This window comes from Alexandromys fortis, unplaced genomic scaffold, assembly GCF_014885135.2.
Source record: "Alexandromys fortis isolate MF-2015 unplaced genomic scaffold, M_Fortis_MF-2015_v1.1 scaffold_2_1_26212458, whole genome shotgun sequence".
Taxonomy (NCBI): Eukaryota; Metazoa; Chordata; class Mammalia; order Rodentia; family Cricetidae; genus Alexandromys; species Alexandromys fortis.
In genome coordinates this window covers 926,791-950,365 of record NW_026067930.1, presented here as the reverse complement: position 1 = coordinate 950,365, position 23,575 = coordinate 926,791, and the positions used below count along the sequence as shown (strand labels likewise).

The 23,575-nt window shown below is 47.5% G+C and overlaps 1 protein-coding gene across 6 annotated transcripts; it reads left to right on the top strand.

Annotated features, from left to right (window-relative positions):
- The first annotated feature begins 28 nt into the window (after nt 1-28).
- Nucleotides 29-23,240, top strand: Hsf1 (heat shock transcription factor 1). 6 transcript variants are annotated; one of them, XM_050144921.1, is made up of 14 exons: nt 30-300; nt 18,249-18,357; nt 18,711-18,847; nt 19,066-19,190; nt 19,867-19,942; nt 20,017-20,078; nt 20,200-20,296; nt 20,393-20,529; nt 20,662-20,931; nt 21,370-21,456; nt 22,178-22,283; nt 22,361-22,426; nt 22,499-22,568; nt 22,648-23,240. In XM_050144921.1, the coding sequence occupies exons 1-14, from the start codon at nt 184-186 to the stop codon at nt 22,851-22,853; spliced, it is 1,665 nt and encodes a 554-aa protein (XP_050000878.1). In that variant the 5' UTR covers nt 30-183; the 3' UTR covers nt 22,854-23,240. The 6 variants fall into 6 exon arrangements, with proteins under 6 accessions (XP_050000877.1, XP_050000878.1, XP_050000880.1 ...); XM_050144920.1 differs by having other exon boundaries at nt 29-300; nt 22,361-22,568; XM_050144923.1 differs by lacking the exon at nt 22,361-22,426.
- The last annotated feature ends 335 nt before the right edge of the window (nt 23,241-23,575 follow it).

Below are 23,575 nucleotides of genomic sequence, written 5' to 3'. Positions count from 1 at the left end.
GGATACAGGACCGGCCCTGGCGAGAGCGCGCCGGTCGCAAGATGGCTGCGGCCATGCGAGGCCTTACTGTGTGTGCGCAGCGGGCGGCGGAGCGGCCCGGACAGCAGGGACAGCGACGACACTAGCTCAGCTCTCAGCCACTCTTCTAGAACGCCATCCCAGCCTCAGCCAGCTTTGTCCGAAATGGATCTGGTCGTGGGCCCCGGTGCAGCGGGGCCCAGCAACGTCCCGGCCTTCCTAACCAAGCTGTGGACCCTCGTGAGCGACCCGGACACCGACGCGCTCATCTGCTGGAGCCCGGTAGGAGCTGGCATAGGCTGGAGTGGCCTTCAAAGGACGGTCCTGTTCCGGGAAGGGACCTACTTAGGAGAAGCGGCCTGCGGGTGGCCGTGCTTGCCTGGGTCCTGGCATCCTGGAGGGAGAACGCGGCTGTCTGGGGAGGAAGTGAGCCCCGCCCCCAGAGCCGCTTGGCGGAGAGTAGGCCGGGAACCAGAGTCCTAAGTTTCCCTGGGGCGAAAATGTCGGGGCTTCCAATTCAGGTTCTTTGACTCACAGATGAATAGCTTCCCAGAGTCGGTATGCCGTTCTGCTTGTAGGCAACCGTTCAGAGTAAGTGGAGGGCCTAGCGAATGCTAGTCCGTGATTCTTAGACCTCAGACGCCAGAGCAGTTTTGCCCGGCCCTGGTTGTGCTGCATCGAGCCCTCTTCTGTTGCCTGGCAGCGGGCTGTGTACACCACAGCCCCTGCTGGACCAGCAACTCGGGCTTACAGAGATGCTGCTGCAAGTTGTGGCAAGTTGGAAAGTAGAATCGGCTGTTGAGATCTTGGCTAAGAGGGCAGAGCGCAGAACTAACAGATGATGGTTAAAAGACAGACCCTCCTGACCCAGAGGGAGCCTTTGAGGGGGATGGAGACATCTAGGTGCTGTCTCCTTGATCTCCTGCGAGCCAGATCTGGCGGCCTTTCAGGCTCTGCTGAGCACTCCCTCCTGCGCACTGGTCTCTTAAGCTGGCAGGCATAGAAAAGCCTGGGTGGAAGGTGGAGGCCAAGGCTTCTGCCTCCCTCACTACTGCCTGTTCGTGTAAACTCTGCTCTGCCTAAAGAGTGCTTGGGAATAAAGAGAAGACTCGAAAGTCTTTGTGATTGCCCCCACTGACTCTCCGTGGGTCCTGGAAAGGACCAGCATGTTTGATTGAAGGCCGTCTTCAGTTAGCCACCTCTCCTAGATCTCATACTCCTGGGCAGAAAAACAATGATCCCGCATTTCTGTCTTTCCCCAGCTTTCCACCTCTGTTTTGTTTGACTGAAAGGGAGCTTCCTTACCTAGGTCCACTTGGGATACCAAATATTCTCCGGAATAGTCTGAACTTAATCCTATTAGGAAGATCCATCCTGTCTGGTAGTCTCCCTGCTGTTTCTGCTTATAAATTGGTACAGAGGTGGGTGACGTGCCCGTGAGTCTTCTTCTAGGACAGGATGTCCTGGTGGGGGCCTCTCAGTGTGAAGATAGGTCTGATCTGCCCTGTGCCCTCCCTCCAGCCACAACTGCACATCACCTGTGAGCCGTGTTGGCATGTTGGGAGGAATGGGCGAGTAGTCTGTCCGTAGCAGCCGTGAGCTCTAGCTGGTGTGGGACCTGGCAGTGGGAGCTGGGAGCTGGCTTTCTCATGAGTATAGCAACCAAGCTCTGGCACACAAGTGGAAGAAGAACACCTTTGAGCCGGACAGGGACAGCAGAGCTTTTTGGATCTGACTCTTTGCCCATGCCCATGCCCTCATGTCCTGTGGGGGCATTTACACTGGCTTGGTTGCTTCTAACATCATTCCCTGCAGGCCCACTGCTCTGGAGGCTTTGGGTCCACTCTCTTATTCTGAGTAGCTTTCATATAAATTTTCTCACCATTCTCAGACACATCCTCCTCCTGGATGGAACAGGGAGGCTGGATACGTGGGAAAGCCGGTCTAATTCCAAAAATCCTTTATTGACCCTTACCTAGGTCTGACTTCTCATTTCTACCGCTTGGAGACAGAGTAGTCACTACCTTCACTAGCTCTCTGGTGTTTGCTCTCCCAACCCTGGCCCTCATTCAGTTACAGGCGCTTCACCAGATCAGGGACCTCAAGAGATCCAGGGATTTCCCCAGACAGATCCAGAGGACAGCACAGCCTTGGGGAAATTTAGGATCCCTGTAAGATCCATATGAGCATGGGAAAATGGATGTGGGTGGTCCTTCCTCAGTAGACTTCTCTTTACCTTATACCAAAGGCCCTTCCAGTTCTAGTGCCCTGAGATGCAACATAGGGTAGAATCCTTGACTACACAGTAACTCTGTAATAGAAGTCACCTTTTGTCCTTGCCTTTTCTCCTTTGTGCTGTGGTTCCTCTGTCCCCTAAGTAAGACTGTTGCTAGGATTGTTGGCGGAGCCGCCTCAGTGCATTCTGAAATGGGGGGACTAAAAAAAGCTCAGAGTCTATATCCAGCTTGATTCCAATTTTATAAGATCATTTTGTCTGGTCCTTTTTAGAAATATTGAAGAGAAACATGAAAAATAAGTTTGTCTAGCTCAGGAGAATACAGATGCTGGTAGTTTTTGTTGGGTTTGTTTAATTTTCTTCTTGTTCTTAGAAGATGAGCGTGTGTGTGTGTGTGTGTGTGTGTGCGCGCGCGCGCGCGCGCGCGCGCACACGCGCCCGTACACACACACACACACACACACACACAAACACTCCAGCACATGTGTAAGGCCAAAGGACATCCGATGTCCTCTCTAACATTTTCTGCCCCGTTCCCTTAAGACAGCTTCTCTCACTGAACCTGGAGCTTGCGTTTTATCAGTTAGTTTGCTGGTCAGCAAGCCTCAACAATCCTTCTCTTTCCACCTCACCCAGTGCTGGGTATACAGGCTCACACAGCCACACCCAGCTTTGCATGGGTACTAGGAAATCCAAACTTAGACGCCCATACTTGTGCAGCAAGCTTTTTTTTCCACTTAACCATCCCCTGAGCTCATGAACATGTTTTTAACCTGCTAACCATCCCAAGAGTTGTTGTCCTACTAGATCTAGAAGGATCTAGTCTGAGCCCCACTTGCCATGTAGGCTGACTGTGGTATACCAGCCCAGGAGCTACCTGAGGAGCTTGAGGATTGGGGAAAGGACCACATGATTTGTGCTAAACAAGTGCTAGGACTGATGGAGGATGAGCCAAGGGATATTGAGGCTCTAGGACAGGGTCCAGACTTCAGGGAGGCACTCAGGTACAAAAATGTAATGATGTTTCTCTCTCTCTCTCTCTCTCTCTCTCTCTCTCTCTCTCTCTCTCTCTCTCTCTCTCTCTCTCTCGGTGGGGTCTTTTTTTGCCTGTATCTATGTCTGTGTGAAAATGTCAGATCACCTTAAACTGGAGTTAAAGGCAATTATGAGCTGTCTTGTGGGTACTGGGAATTAAACCAGGTTCCTCTGGAAGAGCAACCAGTGCCAAAAAAACTTTTTTGTTTGTTTGTTTGTTTTTGAAGACAGAGTTTTTGTGTAGCCCTGACTGTCTGGGAACTTGCTCTGTAGACCAGGCTGGCCTCAAACTCACAGAAATCCACCTACCTTGCCTCCAAAGTGCTAGAATTAAAGGTTTGCACCTTCACTGCCCAGCCTGAAGTCTCATTTTTAAGACATCCCTGCCTTTAATAATGAAAAGCTTGAATTTTGTTGCTAGGTACCTCTCTGATCTCACTCTAATCCCAGCCTAATGATGTGGTTCTCTTCTCTTTGAGAAGAGAATGACTGTGGGTTAGGCCTTTGGGGGGGGGGGGCTGTAATTGAAGAAACTAGAACCACTGAGCAAGGACTCTTGAATACCAATACTCAAACAGCCACTGTGGAGGAGCTGGGTCCCAGGATAGGTTGTTGGAGACATAAAATCCATGCACTAATGCAGGGACAGGGTACCCATCTACCTCAGTATTCTTCATGGGATCACATGAAGCATTTTAAAACAGTTGCTGGCCATGGTTGCTATCCAGAACTCCTAGGACAGGCAGGGCCACTCCCGCTACCTAAGCTCTGACAACCAGATGAGTTCATTCTCAGACAGACAGTAGGAACAGCCCTAAGAAGCCCCACCCTGAGAGACCTGGAGCAGACTGAAATGTCAGCGGTCACGTATGCCAGGGGCAGGTTATGATGTGTGCTGCAGGCTCTGGTGCCTCCAGCAGTAGCTGTCAAGCAGCCTGCGCAGCTGCTCTCATCCAGCGCTTCAGTCATAGAAGGGGTGAAGTTTCTTGTGTATTTGTTCTATGTCCACAGCTGTACAAGTAGGTGACATTTCCATTTTATAGGTAGAAAACTGAGACAAAAATCATGATGTAAAGCTTTAAAAAGACATTTTAAAAAAACCTCTAAACTCATAGTTGCCCAGCTATTGCTCACTGTCTGTCTTTGTCTGTCTGGGATTCTTGTCTTTTTGTTTTTAATATTCATATTTTACTTTATGTATGTTTGTGTTTTGCCTGAATGTATTTTTGTTTTGTTTTTTTGAGACAGGGTTTCTCTGTAGCTTTCGAATCTCTTCTGGAACTAGCTTTTGTAGACTAGGCTGGCCTCAAGCTCACAGAGATCTGCCTGCCTCTGCCTTCTAAGTGTCCGAATGTGTTTTTGTATACTGTGTGTATAAATAGTGTTCCCGCAGAGGCCAGATTTGGAACTGGAGTTACAGATGATTGTGAGCTGCCATGTAGGGACTAGCAGTCAAGACCAGGTCCTCTGGAAGAGGAGTCAGTGCTCCTAACCACCAACTCTTCTCTCTAGCCCCTCCACCTTCTTTCTGAGACAGATTTTTTTTTCATTTGGCTAAAGCTCACTCATTGAGATAGTCTAGCTGGCCACAAACTCCAGGAATCCTTCTGCCTCTCCCTCTTCAGTGCTAGATCATATATGCTCATATTTATGTACATGCTAGCTCTTTTTCTCATTTGTGTTTTTTGAAAAAGGGTCCCTCTGTGTAGCCCTAGCTGTCTTGGAACTCACTGTGTAAACCAGGCTGGCCTCAAACTCTTGCCTCTGCCTCGTGAGTGCTGGAATTAAAGATGTGTACCACACCTGACCCCTTTTTCCCTCCAAGATTTATTGGTGGGCGTGGTGGTACATTCCTTTAATCCCAGCACTCAGGAGGATCTCTGTGAGTTCGAGGCTAGCCTGGTCTACAAAATGAGTTCCAGGATAGGCAGGGCTACACGGAAAAGACCCCCTTCCAAAAAAAATATTTATTTTATATGTATGGGTATTTTATGTGTATGGGTTAGTGCACTAACTACAGAGGCCAGAAGAGGTCAAAAGGTCCTATGGAATTGGAATTGCAGGCGATTATTAGCCATCAAGTGTATTAGGAACTGAACTGGGTTTTCTGCAAGATCAACAAGTTTTCTCGACTGCTGAACCATTTCTCCAGCACCTGGAAGCTAAAGTGACGAATTTTAGGTTCTCATGCTTGCACAGCAAGCCCTTTACCTACTGGGCCATCTCTGCAGTGTGTGTGTGTGTGTGTGTGTGTGTGTGTGTGTGTGTGTGTGTGTACACGTGCGTGCGTGCATGTGCACGCTAACACACATCCCATAGTGTACATGTGGATGTAGAATGACAGCTTTAGGGAATCAGTTCTTTCCCATCACCATGTAGGTTTCAGGGATCTAACTCAGCTCTTCAGGCTTGGGGACCAGTGCCTTTACTTGCTGAGCCATATTTTTGCTTTTTTAAAGCAGGGTCTCACTAAATTGACCAGACTGAACTTGAACTTGTAATTCTGTCTCTCTCAAATAACTAAGATTACAGGCCTACACCTCCATTCTTCACTGCTCCCTTGCAGTGACCCCCCAGCCACTTTTGTTGTGACCAGCACTGTTGGCTCATAATCAGATTATTATTTATTTTGTACCTGAGACTTCCTCATCTCTCCACAGAGAAAGGAATCAGCAGAGATCGGTCATCTGATCAGCTCTGTGCTGTGACCTGTGTATTTCTTTCTGCCTGGGAGGTAAAGGGGGTACGGAAGACAAGAGCTCCAGGGTCCAGAGGCCCCTGCAGGCCACCTTAGATACCCCCTGTTCTAGCAGGAACAGAATTTTGTGTGCATTTCAAGTTGTCAGTGTTGTGGAAAATAAGATCATAGACCGGAAATAAGACTTGCCATTGACTGACAGCTGTGTTTCAGTTTACTAGCCAATGAGAGCAGTGTACCGCTCTTACAGAGTACCCACACGGTGTCTCACAACTGTCTCTTGTAACTCCAGTCCCAGAGGACCTAATGACCTCTTCTAGCCTCCATAGGAACTGCATGCAGGCAAAACACCATACAAATAAAAAGGAAGAACTGTAGTACCCACATAAAACATGCTGGGTATAGCAGAGAGCATGTATAATCCCAACACAGGAACAGCTGAGACCGGTGGGTCCCTGAAGCACACTGGCCAGTTTATCCAAATCACTGAGCTAAAGCTTACTGGCTTAAAAGCCAGTAAGAGAGCCAGTAAAACACAAGGCAGCACTGGCTGCTCTTCCAGAGGAACTGGGTTTAATTTCCAGCACACAACACACATTGTGGTTTTTAATTATTCTAATAACTCCAGTTCTAGGAGATCCAGCACCACTTTCTGGCCGCTGCAGGCAGGCATCAGGCAGGCTCAAGACACACAGAAATATATTGTAGTAAAACACCCATACACATGGGGTAAATCTTTTAAAAAATAAAAGATTTTTTAATAAAAAATTTTTAATAAAAAATAAAAGGGACTGGAGAAATAACTCAGTGGTTAAGAACACTTGTTGCTTTTTCTGAGGTCCTGACTTCCGTTCCTAGCACGCACATAACTGTATGTAGTTCCAGTTACGTACTTTCTTCTAACTGCTGTAGGGATTCGGGCACTCATGTGGTGCGCATATATATACTCAGGCAAAATTTTCTATACATAAAAAATTGTAAACATTAAAAATAGAATTTAAATGTGGAGAAAGAGACAATCTACTCTACTGGAAATTGCCTGCAGATCATGAAGACAGCTGCACAAGAGGCAGAGGCAGGATTAGAGGGTGAAGGTCATCCTTGACTGTATAGAATGTTAGAAGCCAGCCTGGAATACTTGAGTCTCTTGTTTTTCCGAGTGGAGGGAAAGAAAGGGAAATTGCATGAAGAACAAGGGGTAAGAGTGACTGAGAATTTATCAGAAAGTAAAGCATAAACCAGAATAACGCTTGAAGCGCAAGTATGGTCCCATTTACTAAACTCAGTCAATATATATACCACATTAACATAAAAAAAGGGAAAATAACAAGCAAAAAGCACATTACAAAATTCAACACCCACTTTTTGATGAAAACTCAGCAAACAGAGTGGCAGGGACATTCCTCAGCATAGTAGAGAGAAGCATGTGTATAAATACTGTGGCTGATTGTGTGTGCTTGATTGTGAAGACTGGCCGCTTTCCCAAGATTAGAAGAGAAGATAAGTTCTTTGCTTTGCCATTTCTGCCTAACAGTGTATTGTATATTCCAGTCAGTGCAGTGTAGCAAATAAAAACACAAATTGGAAAGGAAGAAGTAGAACTAGTGACTATTCAAGGATAGCAGGATTCTACAGAATAGTTTGTGAGATCGCAAGATCCGGGGTCAATACACAGAAGAAAATTAGGTATCTACACATGAACAGTGGATTATTATTGAACTGTGACAAGACTGGAGAGATGACTCAGCAGTTATATGCTTCCTGGTCTTGCAGAGTATCCAAGTTCAAGTCCCAGTACCCAACTCCAGAGCATCTCGCATCCTCTTCTGACCGCTTCAGGAGTCTACACACACACACAAATCTTTTTTTTCTTTTTGTTGAAATATTTTCAGTACTATCAGAAAACACAATAAAATCCTTGGCAGCCACTTTGAGCTGGTAAGAGCTCCATCCTCAGGTGGAGATGGGCTATACTTTGAGTCTTGGGTGAGTGATAAATGCCACCCAGAGAATACTTACATTATAGTCCAGACACTCACAAGACTCTGCTTCCTCTAAAGCCTGTGGGAGGGCACCCTCCTTGTTTTTTCCCGCTTGTGGTTGTTGCTGTTATTCTGTCGTTATCCTTCTTTTATAGCTGCATGACTCCAGTCTGTCTTTGTCATAACCTGACATTCTCCCTGTGTGACTAACTTTATTTGGCTGTCTTTTTGTAAGAACATTAATCTGTTCAAATTAGTAGTTCACTCTACTCCAGTATGACCTCATATTGTCTGATGGCATGTGCAGCAACCCTGTTTAAAAATATAGTTACAGAGCCGGGCGATGGTGGCGCACGCCTTTAATCCCAGCACTCAGGAGGCAGAGGCAGGCGGATCTCTGTGAGTTCGAGGCCAGCCTGGTCTACAAGAGCTAGTTCCAGGACAGGCTCCAAAACCACAGAGAAACCCTGTCTCAAAAAAACAAAAACAAAATTTTATATATATATATGTATATATATGTATATATATATAGTTACATTCTGAGGTATGGGAGATAGAGCTTGTACGCATCTCCCTTTTTCTTTTTTTATTCCTTATTTCTCTCTTGTTCCCTCCTGCTCCTTCTGGAACCCTTCTTCCCAGCATTTTCTTTTCCTTCTTTCATTTATTTTTCTATTATAACCCACTGAGTTCAGTTAGTGTGGCCTGCATATGCATGAGTATGAGGTTATTTGTTGGATTATGGGTAACTTACCATTGGCTACACTCCTAAAGAAAAATAACTCTCCTCCTCCTCCTCCTCCTCCAGCAGGCATTAACTACCAATAGCTCCCCATCTTTGAAGTGCTTCCCATCCATACTGGAATGTTAGCAGTCTGTCGGTTGCAGGTCAGCACAGCTGCCACAGGTTCATCGGTGCCATGGCCTAGTAATGTGCAGAAGGCAGGGTTTACAGCACTTCTCCCCGTCCTCCAGCTCCCACATTCTTTCAGTGATGTTCCCTGAGCCTGGATGTGGAATAGAGAGGTTTAGATGGCCCATTTAGGACTAAACACTGAACAGTTAACTTATTCTCAGCACTTTGAGTGGTTTTGAGTCCATCTTAACTACTGCCCGCTGCAAAAAGAAGTTCCTTTAGCCAAAGTTGAGAACAGCACTGATCTATGGGTCTAAATATAAATATTTAGAAAGCAATTTGACATGTTCAATTTGCAAACATCAGTAGTGGATTCAACAGAGGCTCTAAAATCCCTAGCCATGGGCTTCTAACCAGGTTTACAATATCAGGCATAAATCCCTGGAGTAGGCCTCAGATTCAGAGGGTTGCTTACCCCTATATAGTCATGTCACTAGTGTGCCATTGGATGAATCTTGCTCAGAAAGTCAGTATTGTAGCATGGAGGGTCAACTCCAGCCAGCCTTCATAGCTCTCTGAGACATGAAAGCCAGCCAGCAGTTTCTAGATTAGTTCCAGCTTGCTTTCTCTGTCTTGTAACCATGTATGTGGTATCTTTTTTCATTGGGGCTTTTTGTTTTATTTGCTTTGTTGGTTTTTCGAGGCATGGTCTGGCTGTGTAATTTCACAGACTCATTTGTCAGACAGCTGCCACATTTTTTCAGTTCTGTAGGCTGCTGCTTTACTCATTTGGCAATTTCCTTTGCTGTATATAACTTTTTAATTTCATGAGGTCCACTTGTCGATTATTAACCATATTTCCTGAGTCACTGGATTCCTCATTCAGAACATCCTTACCTATGTATGCCTCCATATCCAGAAGTGCACCACCTGGTTCTCCTCTAGCAGTTTCCAAGGGTGTGTGTGTGTGTGTGTGTGTGTGTGTGTGTGTTTGGTTTTTTGAGACAGGGTTTCTCTGTGTATTTCTGGTTGTCCTGGAACTCACTTTGTAGACCAGGCTGGCCTCAAACTCAGAGATCTGCCTGGCTCTGTAACCTTTTTTTTTTTTTTTAATCTGTGCTTTTTGCTTTTTATTCTTCTCTCATACAGTACATCCCAACTGCAGCCTCCTCTCTCCATTCCTCCCAACTCCCCACCACCACTTCACTCTGTCCCCCAGGTCAACTGCTCCTCCATTTCCCTTCAAAAAGGAGCAGGCCTTCCAGTGATATCAACCAAACACGACATAACAAAATGCAGTAATGTTAGGCACAAACGCTCATATCGAGACTGAACAAGACTGGACCAGTAGGAGGAAAAGGGTCCCAAGAGCAGGCAAAAGAGTCAGAGATGCCCCTTTCCCCACTGTTAGGAGTCCCACAAAAACCCCAAGCTAAACAACAACAGCATGTATACAGAGGACCTAACATTCCTCAACCCCTCTGACTCCTACAGTCCTTCCTCCCCTTCTTCCAAGGGGTTCCCCAAGCTCTACCTAAGGTTTGGGTGTGGGTCTCTGCATCTGCTCCCATCAACTGCTAGAGAAAGCCTCTCTGATGACAATTGGGCTAGGCCCTGTCTATGTTTATAGCAGAATATCATTAAGAATCAGTTCATTGACTTTTGATTTGTTTGTTTGTTTGATCAGTCATGTTTGGTTCTACCTTAGGTCTCTGAACTATCCAGCTTCTGGTTCCTGGTCATCCTAGCAGAATCAGGCATGTGTTCTCTCTTATGGCTTGGGCCTCAAGTTAGACTAGTCATTGGTTGGCCACTCCCATATGCTTTGAGCCATATCTTACAGGCAGGACAGGTATGGGTCAAAGGTTTTGTGACTGAGTTAGTGTCCTAGTCCCACTAGTGGGAGCCATGCCTGGTTACAGGAGAGTTCAGGCTCCATATCTTCCATTACTAGGAGTCCTCTCTAGGGTCACCCTTAGAGGTTCTAGGAAGTTTCCACTGCTCTAGGTTTCCGCATCACCATTAAATGCTCCCCTACTCCAGTTGTCTCTCCCTGTATTCCTCCCCCTTATTCCCTCCTTCCTCAGCCTGACCTCTCCTGTTGCCATGTACGTACACACTTCAGTCCACCCTCAAAGTCTATTCTATTTCCCCCTTGCCAGGAAGATCTATGTGTCCCCCATAAAGCCCTCCTTGTTGCTTAGACTCTCTGGGTCTATGGAGTGTAGTGGGATTATCCTTTATATAATAGCTAATATCCGCGTATAAGTGAGTACATATCACATTTGTCTTTCTGGGTCTGGGTTGCCCTTGCTCAGTTTCTTTCTAGTTTTATCCATTTGCCTGCAAATTTCATGATGTTATTTTTTTCTAACAGCTGAATAATACTTCGTTGTGTAAATATACCACGTTTTATTTATCCATTCTTGTGTTGAGGGACATCTAGGTTGTTTACAGTTTTTGTTACTATATGAAAGCCACTATGAATGTAATTGAGCAAGTGTCCTCATGGTAGGATGGAGGGTCTTTGAGAATATGCCCAAGACTGATATAGCTGGGTCTTGAGGGAGATCAATTCCCAATTTTCTGAGAGATCGCCATATTGATTTCCAAAGTAGCTGTAAAAGTTCTCACTCTCACCAGCAATGGAGGAGTGTTCCCTTTGCCCACATCCTTGCCAGCATGAGCTGTCACTTGGCCATTCTGACAGGTGTAAGATAGAATCTCAAAAGTAGTTTTGTGTGCATTTCCCTGATAGCTAAGGATGTTGAACTTTTTTTTTGTTGTTGATGTGTTTTTTGTTTTTCGAGACAGGGTTTCTCTGTGGCTTTGGAGCCTGTCCTGGAACTAGCTGTGTAGACCAGGCTGGCCTCGAACTCACAGAGATCCGCCTGCCTCTGCCTCCCGAGTGCTGGGGTTAAAGGCATGCGCCACCATCGCCCGGCTTGAACATTTCTTTAAGTGATTCTCGGCCGTTTGAGATTCTTCTGTTGCAAACTCTCTGTTTAAATTTGTACCCCATTTTTTAATTAGATTGTTTGGTTTGTTGATGTCTAGTTTCTTGAATCCTTCATATATTTGGGGTATTAGCCCTATATTGCATGTGGAGTTGGTGAAAATCTTTTCCCATCCTGTAGGCTTCTGTTTTTTCCTATTGATGGTGTCCTTTGCCTTACATAAACTTTTCAGTATCAAGAAGTCCCATTTATTAATTGTTGATCTTGGTGCCTTTGTTATTGGTGTTCTGTTCAGGAAGTTCTCTCCTGTACCAATGAATTCAAGGCTATTCCCCACTTTCTCTTCTATCAGGTTCAGTGTATCTGGTTTTATGTTGAGATCTTTGATCCACTTGGACTTGAGTTTTGTGCAGTGTGATAAATATAGATCTCATCCTTGGTTTCAAGCTGTACTACAGATCTTTTATTGTTCAAGATTGTTTTAGCTCTTCTGGTGTTTTTTTTTTTTTCATATGAAATTGAGAATTGTCCTTTCAAGGTCTGTATAACACATCCCTTTAATCCCAGCACTCAGGAGTGAGAGGAGGTAGAGGCAGGTAAATCTCTGAGTTTGAGGCCAAACTGGTCTACAGAACAAGTTCCAGAACAACCAGAACTACACAGAGAAACCCTGCCCGAAAAACCAAAAGAAAGAAGAAAGGAAGGAGAGAAGGAAGAAAGGAAAAGGCACCCTTCTATGTCCATAAAACTGTTGGTTTCAGTTGACAGTCTGTTATGCTGATGGGTCTCCTTATGTATGTGACTTGTTTCTCTTTTGCCACTTGTAATATGTTGCTTTTGTTCTGTGTGTTTATTATTTTAATTACATATGACAGGGCTGGGGGTGGTTCTAGAATGTTTAAGGACCAGGCCTGGTGGCACATGCCTTTAATCCCAGTCTCAGGAGGCAGAAGCAAGTGGGTCTCTGAGTTCGAGGCCAGAGAAACCCTGTCTTGAAAACAAAACAACAAAAATAATGCCTTTTACAGTTGCTCAAGGAAATGAAATATTAAATACAGTCCTCTATTGGTATCCTGGAGTAGTATTTTCATGTAACCGGCACACATTTTCCCTTGCCATTTAAATTATCTCTGAATAATTTGTAACTTTATGACATAAATACTATATAGATACCTTATATTGGTTTGTTTAGTTACTAAAGGCAAACAAAGCCTGTCCATGTACTGTCAACAGCCTGTAGTACCATAAGCTCACTGTTGGGAGAAGCTATAGGTGGGGGTTCTTTTCAAAAGTAATTTCTAGCTGCACTGTGGTGGTGCGCCTTTAATCCCAGAATTCGGGGCGGAGGCCAGCCTGGTCTACAGAGCAATTTCCAGGACAACCAGAACTACACAGAGAAACCCTGTCTCAGGGGGCAGGGGAAGCAATTTCCAGTCCTGTCGTTATCTCCTGTCTCTCTGTTTTCTGGCATCTATTTTCAAAAAAGAAAAATCAGTTTCCTGCCCTCAGATCTACTGTTGTGCTTACTAATTATCTTTTCATGGTGGGTTTGAGCCAGAATCTCCCTTAGGATATTTCCCATTAGTAATTCTCTGTTTAATGGTCCTTCCTTTGCTTCTTCAAACGTTATTTCCTTATTTCTCTGAGCATATTTATCTCTTCTTACTGTATGTGTATGAGTTTTACCTGTATATATAAAAAGGCACTTATGCATGCCTGGTACCTGTGGAAGCCAGAAGAGAGTGCCAGCTCCCTGGAACTAGAGATATAGCCTTGCATACTGCTCTATGGGTGCTAGAAACTGAATCCTTGTCCTCTGCAAGAACAGCAACTGGTCTTAACTGCTGAACCATCTCTCCATCCCAAAGCATGTTTACGACATTATACTTTTTGCTAAATTTATTGTCTTGTCCTTCTTGGGCAGTTTCTATTGCTCCTCCTTGTCCACCATGTGTGAGTCATCCTTCACAGTTTCTGTACGTCTTGCATTTTTTTGTTACTAGTGTATTGTGGGAGTCAGTGGTGGCTGAGTCACTTACTTGCTTGTGATTTCTTCAGAAAGACTGCTTCTTCTTGATGACATTCACTTCCTCACAGTTGTCACCTCCAGCATCAAAGAACCAGCAACTACTGCCTGGTTTTGCTGTTATTTATACAATGCCCTGAGACACAACAGATTGTTGGGTAGTCAGATCCAGTTAAATGTGTGGCCAGTAGTGGGCTGCTTTTGCTTGCGGTATTTCAGTGGGTAAACTGAGCAAGAGCAGATTTGAGTTAGTCTTCCATTTGTTCTGATCCCAAAGGGCTCTTCTCAGCTTCCTTTTCCCGTCTGGGCAGCGCTGTCTGGGGGGAGGGGCGGGGGGAGGCTTGAGATCTCTGACTTGTTTGACCTCAAGTGCTTGCTTTGCTTATGGGTTATGTCTCCTGTAGACAGACGCTCAGGACACATAGCAGTGCAGTAACTACTGTACTTCCCAGCTAACCACTCTCAACGTGCATGCTCTGGCCTTAGGTCTAGTTTCTACCTGGGAGAACTGTGAGTGAGGTAGGGGACCTGTCCAAACAGGCATGTAATCTCATCAACCTGCAGCTGGAAAAGACACGTCCTTCTAGTAGTACCCTTAAACCTTGACAGATCTGAGAAGAGGGGTCCTCAAAACTTAGCCACACCTTTTGGGGTGCAGCATCTGTTCTGAGGGCTCAGTGACATGAGGAGTAGACTGTTCATGCCATAGGTACTTACTGACCCAGTGAGTTTGAGTGGTTTCATTGGTTATTCTTACTTGTTGATGCCTATGGAACAGTTTCAGAGACATTAAGTGATCTAAACAAGCTTGGTGTGTGTCACTGGAGTGGAGGCACTTCCCCAGAGTTCCACAATCCCAGCCCACAAGTGGTGCTTTCCCTTTCATCTTCAGGGATAGGAATTCCTGATTGTCTGTCTTCATCCTGCAGCTGATCATCCACCATCTGTGCTATTTTGGCTGTGACTTGGCTGCTTGCAAGTCCTTTTCCTGGTCTTGAATTTGACCGTTGGATTATGAAATGACCGTTAATGATTCCCTTTTAGTTTTTCCTGTTTGAAGTTCATTTAGTGTTTTGGATAGTACGTCAAATTTGGTATGTTCTTTATCATTTTTCCTAAATATACTCATTTGTCCATTCTCATCTTCTGAGCCTCCCATTAAGCATTGTAGGTCTGATGGTGCCTCCCAGGGCTCCACAGCTCTGTTCACTTCTATTCATTCTGCTAGTCATTGTTCTATTGCTGTGTAGATTTTTTTTTAAAGATTTTATTTATTACATATACAATACAGTGTTCTGCCGCCATGTATGCCTCCTGCATGCCAGAAGAGGGCACCAGATCTCATTTTAGATGGTTGTGAGCCACCATATGGTTGCTGGGAATTGAACTCAGGACCCCTGGAAGAACAGTCAGTGTCCTTAACCTCTGAGCCATCTCTCCAGTCCCAGCTGCTGTGTAGATTTTTATGTGCATTGGTGTTTCACCTACACGTATGTCTGTGTGAGATCCTCTGGAACTGGAGTTACAGACAGTTGTGAGCTGCTGTGTGAGTGCTAGGAATTGAATCCCAGGCTTTTGGAAGAGCAGCCAGGGCTATTAACTGCTCAGCCATCTCTCCAGCCCCCACAGCAACTATGTAGGAGAAAACATTTTGGGGGGGGGGCTTGCTTATGGTTTCTGAGGCTTAGTCTATTATCATCAAGGCAGGAAACATGGTGGCACTCATTCGTGGTGCTGGAGTAATCAAAAGCTACACCCTAAAACCTCAAGGCACCCAGTGGTGCATTTTCTCCAACAAGGCCACACCTTCCATTATTTTCAAATAGTATCACTCCCCAGTGCTAAGCATTCAAATACATGAGCCTATGGGAGGAATTCTTTCTTTTTTTTTTTTTTTTTTTTTTTTTTTTTGTTTTTCGAGACAGGGTTTCTCTGTGGCTTTGGAGCCTGTCCTGGCACTAGCTCTGTAGACCAGGCTGGTCTCGAACTCACAGAGATCCGCGAGTGCTGGGATTAAAGGCGTGCGCCACCATCGCCCGGCGGGAGAAATTCTTATTCAAACCACCACACACTCATGTTTTCTGTCTGCAGACTGTAATCTCAGTAGGCCCGTGTTTGTGCTTGTTGACTCACAGTTTTCCCTGTTCTCTTTCTTGAGTCCCCAGGTGACGTTTGTTTGTTTGTTTGTTTGTTTGTTTGTTTGTTTGTTTGTTTAAGACAGGGTTTCCCTTTGTAGCCTTGACTATCTTGGAACTGGCTCTGTAGAGTAGGCTGGTCTTAAACTCACAAAGATTCACCTGCCTCTGCCTCCTGAGTACTAGGGTTAATTAAAGGTGTGTACCACCACTGCTCTGCCCCCAAGTGAATTTTTAGCCTGAGTTAGCTTTCCAATTCCAGAGTATCTACTTGGTGTTTCTTTTTCATTTTTATTGTTTTACTGAGATTTTCCATTTAGTAGGACATCATCCTTATACCTTAGTCCTTCCTGTATGGTTCTTCAGTTCTTTGGCCATACTATTTTAAGTAAAATAGCTAAGTTAGAATCCTTATTCTCATGAGTCCAACATAGGGACATAAATTGCTTTTTTTTCCTATTATAAGTTATGACTTTTCTTTTTAATTTAAATTAAATGATTTTTTAAAAAAAAACTAAATGGGATTCATAATGGTCATTTCATAATCCGGCTGTGAACTCAAGACCAGGAAAGGACTTTGCAAGCAGCAAAAACATATCCACAGCCATCTTATCAGTCCCAGCCATAGCTTCTTGTTTCTGACTTTGCATTAGTATGTGATAGCTACTATGAAGAGTTGCCTTACTTGGGTAAATGGAGCTAAAATTTCCTTAAACAACTGGAGCCAGTGAGTCTCCTGTCTTTCCTCAGGCCTCTGTGTGTATGTTGATTCCCATCTTTAACAAGTAGCCTAGAAGTTAACAACCCAACTTTTTGTTTGTTTGTTTGTTTTTTGTTTTTCAAGACAGGGTTTCTCTGTGGCTTTGGAGCCTGTCCTGGAGCCTGTCTGTAGACCAGGCTGGTCTCGAACTCACAGAGATCCGCCTGCCTCTGCCTCCCGAGTGCTGGGATTAAAGGCGTGCGCCACCACCGCCCGGCAACAACCCAACTTTATAGCCTACTTCCCATTCCTGCCAGAGGGAACACTCCGTGGGCTTCCTAGGTCTTCCCTAGGAACAGATCTCATGTGTGCATAGCCATTGGAGTCCTAGGAATATTTCAGATTCCTAGTGATCCCTCATTCATCGCCTTTTAAGGTTTCTGGCTAGACTGTGTTCTACATTGTGTCAGCAGCCATTTAAAATCTTCTTCTACATGCTTTTTTATGTTTCTGGACTGAGTCAGCCTTAGGTCAAGCAAAGCCAGCCTTGCTTGGAGAGTCCTTTAGCACCAGAATCTTGAGTTAGCTCTTGCCATGTCCCCACTGCCATTGTTCCCACTGGCTTCAAAGCTGAAGGGAAGAATGGAAACTGGATGTGTTGCGTAAAGAGCCCACTGCTTCCTCCCAGTGCTTTCATTGCTGCTTTGCATTCTTTTTCTCCTGTGTCCACCTGCCCTGCTGTTTCTGCCCTAGTGCTAATCCAACACCTTGGGCTCCTTTTGATGTATTCTACATGCCTGTATTATAAGCTCCTCACCCCAGCAATTTACTGCTGTCCCCTTCCCACTGTGGGGCCTCCCCACTCCAGTATCCAATGCCTCTGAGTTGCCACGGCCCTTCAGCCCCTCCTAGTGGTTCCGGACTATGTTCAGGAGAGTACCCGCACAGAAGAGCAGCCATGCAGTGTTCAACAGTCTCGAGTTCTCACCTTAAACTGAAAAAGAAGCCAAGCAGTGGTGGCACACCCCTTTAATCCTAGCACTTAGGAGTTCGAGGCCAGCCTGGTCTACAGAGTATATTCCAGGACAGTCAAAACTACATAGAGAAACCTTGTCTTTAAAAACCAGAAAGAGGGGGGCTGGAGAGATGGCTCAGCGGTTAAGAGCACTGGCTGCTTGCTCTTCTAGAGGACCCAGGTTCAATTCCCAGCACCCACATGGCAGCTCACAACTGTCTGAAGATCCAGTTCCAGGGGATCTGACACCTTCACACCAATGCACATAAAATAAAGTTAAATAAAAAAGAAAATTTGCTGATTAAAGTTAAATGCTAGTCAGTCCCTAGAGATGGCACAGAATGCTGTGGGCGATTTATGAGTCTAAAATTGCCAGGGAGTAGGAACCTGTCTGTGGCTACATGATTCTAGCTGTTCAGAGGTGGGCTCCATAACCTAGATGCCAACTATGGAATCCTAACATTGAACTTACCTCCTCCTCTATGAAGGGAGAATGTGTACTGCCTACCACCCATGAAGAGGCGCTTCAGGCTACGGTGGAAATATGGTAGCAGCTTTTATATTTGACCTGCCTGTATGTCTCCTTACAGAGTGGGAACAGCTTCCACGTGTTTGACCAGGGCCAGTTTGCCAAGGAAGTGCTGCCCAAGTACTTCAAGCACAACAACATGGCCAGCTTCGTGCGGCAGCTCAACATGTGTAAGTACCTCTGTGGGATGGTATGTGTCCTTCCCGGGGATGTGAGAAACAGACTCGACATGCTGCTGAGAGATGGACGCCTGGGTTGGCTAAGGAAGGATCCTCATGGGTGTAAGCCTGAGTTCCCCAGAGAAGAGTATGAGACCCTACCCTAGTAGCTACACCTCCATTTGCAAGAGCGGAAGCTGTGGAAGACAAGGTCTTTTCCAACCATGACTAACTTGACTAAGTAGGCACCAGCTAGAATCTTGCAGTTTTTTAGGAGGCCCCTTGTCTACCCTAGAGCATGGCTAGGCTGTTGGAGTTCTCTTCCCTGACCCTCAAGCAGAATTACCCCACCCCCATGTGCACAGATGGCTTCCGAAAAGTAGTCCACATTGAGCAGGGCGGCCTGGTCAAGCCTGAGAGGGATGACACCGAGTTCCAGCATCCATGTTTCCTGCGTGGCCAGGAACAACTCCTTGAGAACATCAAGAGGAAAGTGACCAGTGTGAGTCACCAACCCTGAGTACAGCTCCTCCCTGTCCTCAGACCTCTCTGCAGTATCTTGATGGTGCTGCAAGACTAGCCTGAAAGCACACATAGCCTGTACCCTCATCTATCTCTGTCGTGTGTCCCACCGCCCCCGCCCCCCCCCTTCTCAGTGTTTACCAGACCCTCCCCACTCCCTGGATGCCACTTCAGACTCTTGTATGCCCTTATCCTTAGGTGTCCACTTTGAAGAATGAAGACATAAAAATACGCCAGGACAGTGTCACCAGGCTGTTGACGGATGTGCAGCTGATGAAGGGGAAACAGGAGTGTATGGACTCCAAGCTCCTGGCTATGAAGCAGTAGGTCCCAAGGCTCAGGAGGGTGCCTAGGTTACTTGGGGTCTATCCTGCCCCACCCTGCAGAAACCATTCCCAACCTGCCTTCCATTGTTTTTGTGACACACTGCTTGGCCTGTTCATCCCCCCTCAGGACAGGGTTGGGAACTCCCTGCTGCACCCACTTCTCATTCCCCTGCTGGGCCGCCACCTTTTCAGGATGTGAGCTCACAGCCCCCCCTCCCCCTTCAATGTGTCTCCCTTAAAATTAGGGCTGGCAGGAGCCAACCAGAACAGTCCTGGGAGCAGACCCCTCCCTGTTCTCTATTCCTAGCGGCCCCACTCCTCCGTTATTACTCAGTATAGGGCACACAGTTCTCAGCTGCCTTTTACCCCCAAACCGAGGATAATCAGCAGTTTGGGGTCTTTCCCAAAGTCCTGACCTATGTGTCTAGCCAGTGTGTGACAAGTCCCTGTGACCTCTTTTGACTGAAATCCTGAGGTGTACCATGAGGCTCTCTCTGTCCATGCCCTCCCTCCCCAGCTGACACCTGAGTCCTCCCCTAGAAGTGTAGCAGAGCCAGGGGAGTCAGTGGTGCCATGAGCTCTCACCTGGTCCAGCCCTGTCTCACTAGTCTGTCAACAGCCTGACTCCCTGGCTCTTCAAATATGGCCCAATTGACCCAGCAATGTGTTGCAGCGAGAACGAGGCCCTGTGGCGGGAGGTGGCCAGCCTGCGGCAGAAGCATGCCCAGCAGCAAAAAGTTGTCAACAAGGTGGGCAGGACTGGTGGTAGGTGGGTCCCCTCCATCACTGGGCCAGGGTGACTGTTATCCTCTCTGCCCCACAGCTCATTCAGTTCCTGATCTCACTGGTGCAGTCGAACCGGATCCTAGGGGTGAAGAGAAAGATGTGAGGCTCTGGGGATGCCTGCACTGTCCACTCTGGCCCTGCACCTTGTGTCCTCTGCTTGCTGTATATCCTGGGCACCACCAAGGTCTGTGTCGGCAGTTAACCTGTCTCTTCCCTGCAGCCCTCTGATGTTGAGCGATAGCAGCTCAGCACACTCTGTGCCCAAGTATGGTCGACAGTACTCCCTGGAACATGTCCATGGTCCTGGCCCATACTCAGTAAGCATCAAGCTCCATGAGACTTCCCTAGTGGGTGCAGGGTGACCCAAACTACCACAGGTATGTCTTGCATGTGGCCTTTGTCTCTAATTGCAGGCTCCATCTCCAGCCTACAGCAGCTCTAGCCTTTACACCTCTGATGCGGTCACCAGCTCTGGACCCATTATCTCCGATATCACTGAGCTGACTCCTACCAGCCCTTTGGCGTCCCCAGGCAGGAGCATAGATGAGAGGTTGGGCTTCGTCACCCTCATACCTCCTGTCACGCTAGTGGGCTAGCCTTTAAGGGTCCTGGGCAAAGTTGGAAGCGGGTGGAGCTAACTTAGGCGCTTTCTAACATGTCTCCCTATGTATAACATGTTCAGACCCCTATCCAGCAGCACCCTGATCCGTGTCAAGGAAGAGCCCCCCAGCCCACCTCGGAGCCCTCGGGTACTGGAGGCAAGCCCTGGGCGCCCATCCTCCATGGATACACCTTTATCCCCAACTGCCTTCATTGACTCCATCCTTCGAGAGAGCGAGCCTACCCCTGCTGCCTCAAACACAGCCTCTGTGGATACAACCGGAGCCCATGCCCCCACACCCCTGCCCTCCTCTACCCCTGAGAAGTGCCTCAGCGTAGCCTGTCTAGACAAGTGAGTGATATGCCCATCCTGCCTCCCTTTAACCTATAAGCCCCCCACAGCATGAGATTCCTCAGGCTGGATACAGGGTATCTGTGTCTTAGCAAGGCACAATCCCTGCTGTTTGCTGGGAGTGATGGGTTGGATCTATTCCCTCAGACCTCAGAGTGAGCTTGAAGCTGGGGAGGGAGACCAACCACATCACTAGAAATGGGATATACCCCTGCCTCCTGGGCCACCCTCCCTACTGGCATCACCCTCTTTTGTGGCAAGCCCCAGGATCTTTGGATCTGTTATTCTCCCTAGACCTGACACAGGAAATGATGAGCCAGGGCCCAGCCTTGACCACCCCTCAGGCACATCCCAAAGGCTGAGCGAGCGAGGACGGTGGGCACAGATCCCCCCGTCCCCCGCCTGCAATGGGGGGGCTCTTGTCTTTGTATCTTGCAGTTTGGCTCGCGCTCCACAGATGTCTGGGGTCGCCCGCCTCTTCCCCTGCCCCTCCTCTTCCTTTCTGCATGGCCGAGTCCAGCCAGGGTTAGCGCTGCCCCCACTTGGGAGGGAGGAGGACTCCGCCAGGGCCCCTCCCACAGCCATGGACCAGTTCCCAACCTGGGCATAGCACTTGCCCTGCCAGGCGAAGAGCACCAGGGGATGGTCTCACAGGCTCTGCATCTCCACTGCCTCCCCTGTGCACAAGCCAAAAGCTGTGATAGGGACACGCTTCCTGCCTGGCCCAGCCACCAGTACAGACTGCTATGATGAGCTTCCTGTCAGGGTAGGGTAGGCCCCATGGTACCTACAGAGCCCTTTTTACTGCCTTGCCCAAGCCTCAGGTATGTCCTTGGCCTAAGGTCTTCTGATCTAAGGGAGTACAGATCTACCCATTAAAAGCACAGTCCTGTTTCCTCTCTTATTCTCTTCCTGGTGCAGTGGCAAGACTGTTGAGCTTGAAATATCTGCCTGCCCTTTCTAGAGCCAACACCCCTTGTCCTTTTTCTCCACCACCCTCTTGTCCCAGCCTTAGTCCTTACCAGAGCCTCCTAGGATGTCCTGCCAATGGGCCATGCTATGTCCCACCCTCAGCATTTATGGAGGGCAAGCTTACTACTGCCCTTTCTGGCATCTTCCCAGAAATCCACACACATTGTCCCCCAGCTCATGCTGGCTACGCAGATGGACCTTGCTTGGGGGGCTGCAACCAAAGGGGAGCGGGAACCTGGGGCACTAGTTCACCTGCCCACTTGCCCTGGGCCAGGAACGAGCTCAGTGATCACTTGGATGCCATGGACTCCAACCTGGACAACCTGCAGACCATGCTGACAAGCCACGGCTTCAGCGTGGACACCAGTGCACTGCTGGACGTGAGTCTGGTCATCCCCACCCACCCTGACCCAGCCTGCCCACAAGCCAGCCCTGACTTCCCTCCCTCCTCCTGCAGCTATTCAGCCCCTCGGTGACCATGCCCGACATGAGCCTGCCTGACCTGGACAGCAGCCTGGCCAGCGTGCGTAGGCGGGCAGGGTGGGGGGCAGAGGGGACCATCAACAACTCTCATTGTGTGTTCTTTGTCCCACAGATTCAGGAGCTCTTATCTCCCCAAGAGCCCCCCAAACCTATTGAGGCAGAGAACAGTAACCCTGACTCAGGTGAGCTAAGCAATTCTGTCCCACCCCTGACCCTCACTTCCAACTTGCCGATCCCCACCATCCTGACCCATGCCTACAGGGAAGCAGCTGGTACACTACACGGCTCAACCCCTGTTCCTGTTGGACCCTGACGCTGTGGACACAGGGAACAGCGAACTGCCTGTGCTCTTTGAGCTGGGGGAAAGCTCTTACTTCTCCGAGGGGGATGACTACACGGATGACCCCACCATCTCTCTTCTGACGGGCACTGAACCCCCCAAAGCCAAGGATCCCACTGTCTCCTAGACATCCCAGGAGTTGTCAGGATGGTTTGTGGCTGACTCCCAACCTACTGCTAGGACATAGCTGGTCCTAGGGAGACAAGACAGTCGCAGTCCAGGGCATCCTAGATCAAGTTACCACCCCAGTGGAACACAGATGGGGCATGAGCCTGGGCAGTGCTTCAGGTCAAGAGGACGGTCCCGAGGGCCGCATACCTGCTGCCTTTACACAGTCCAGGTCTACTGTCTGCATTGGACCTTCACAGCCACACTTGGACTGATCCTGCAGGTTGTTCATAAAATTGTATTTTGGATTTTTACATGAGAGTCCCCTTTAGCCCTTCACAAATAAATAAATAAATATATATATATATACACACACACACACATACAGATGGATAGATGATAAACAGACAGGCTCTGCTGTTGCCTCCTATGTTTCCTCCTGCCCTGAGGGATACAGAAGGTGGCGATGCAGGCTAGAAGCCCAGAATGCACTACATGCCACCTTGGGGAAATAAATATAGACACCTGTGAAACCCCTAGGCCCACTTGAAGCCATAGAACTAGTATCTGATCACAATTTTGTTTTTGTGGTTGGGGGGGGGGGTGTTCAAAACAGGGTTTCTCTGTGTAGCACTGGCTGTCCTGTCCTGGAACTCACTCTGTAGATCAAGCTAGCCTTGAACTCACAGAGATCCACCTGCCTCTGCCTCCCAAGTGCTGGGATTAAAGGTGTGCGCCACC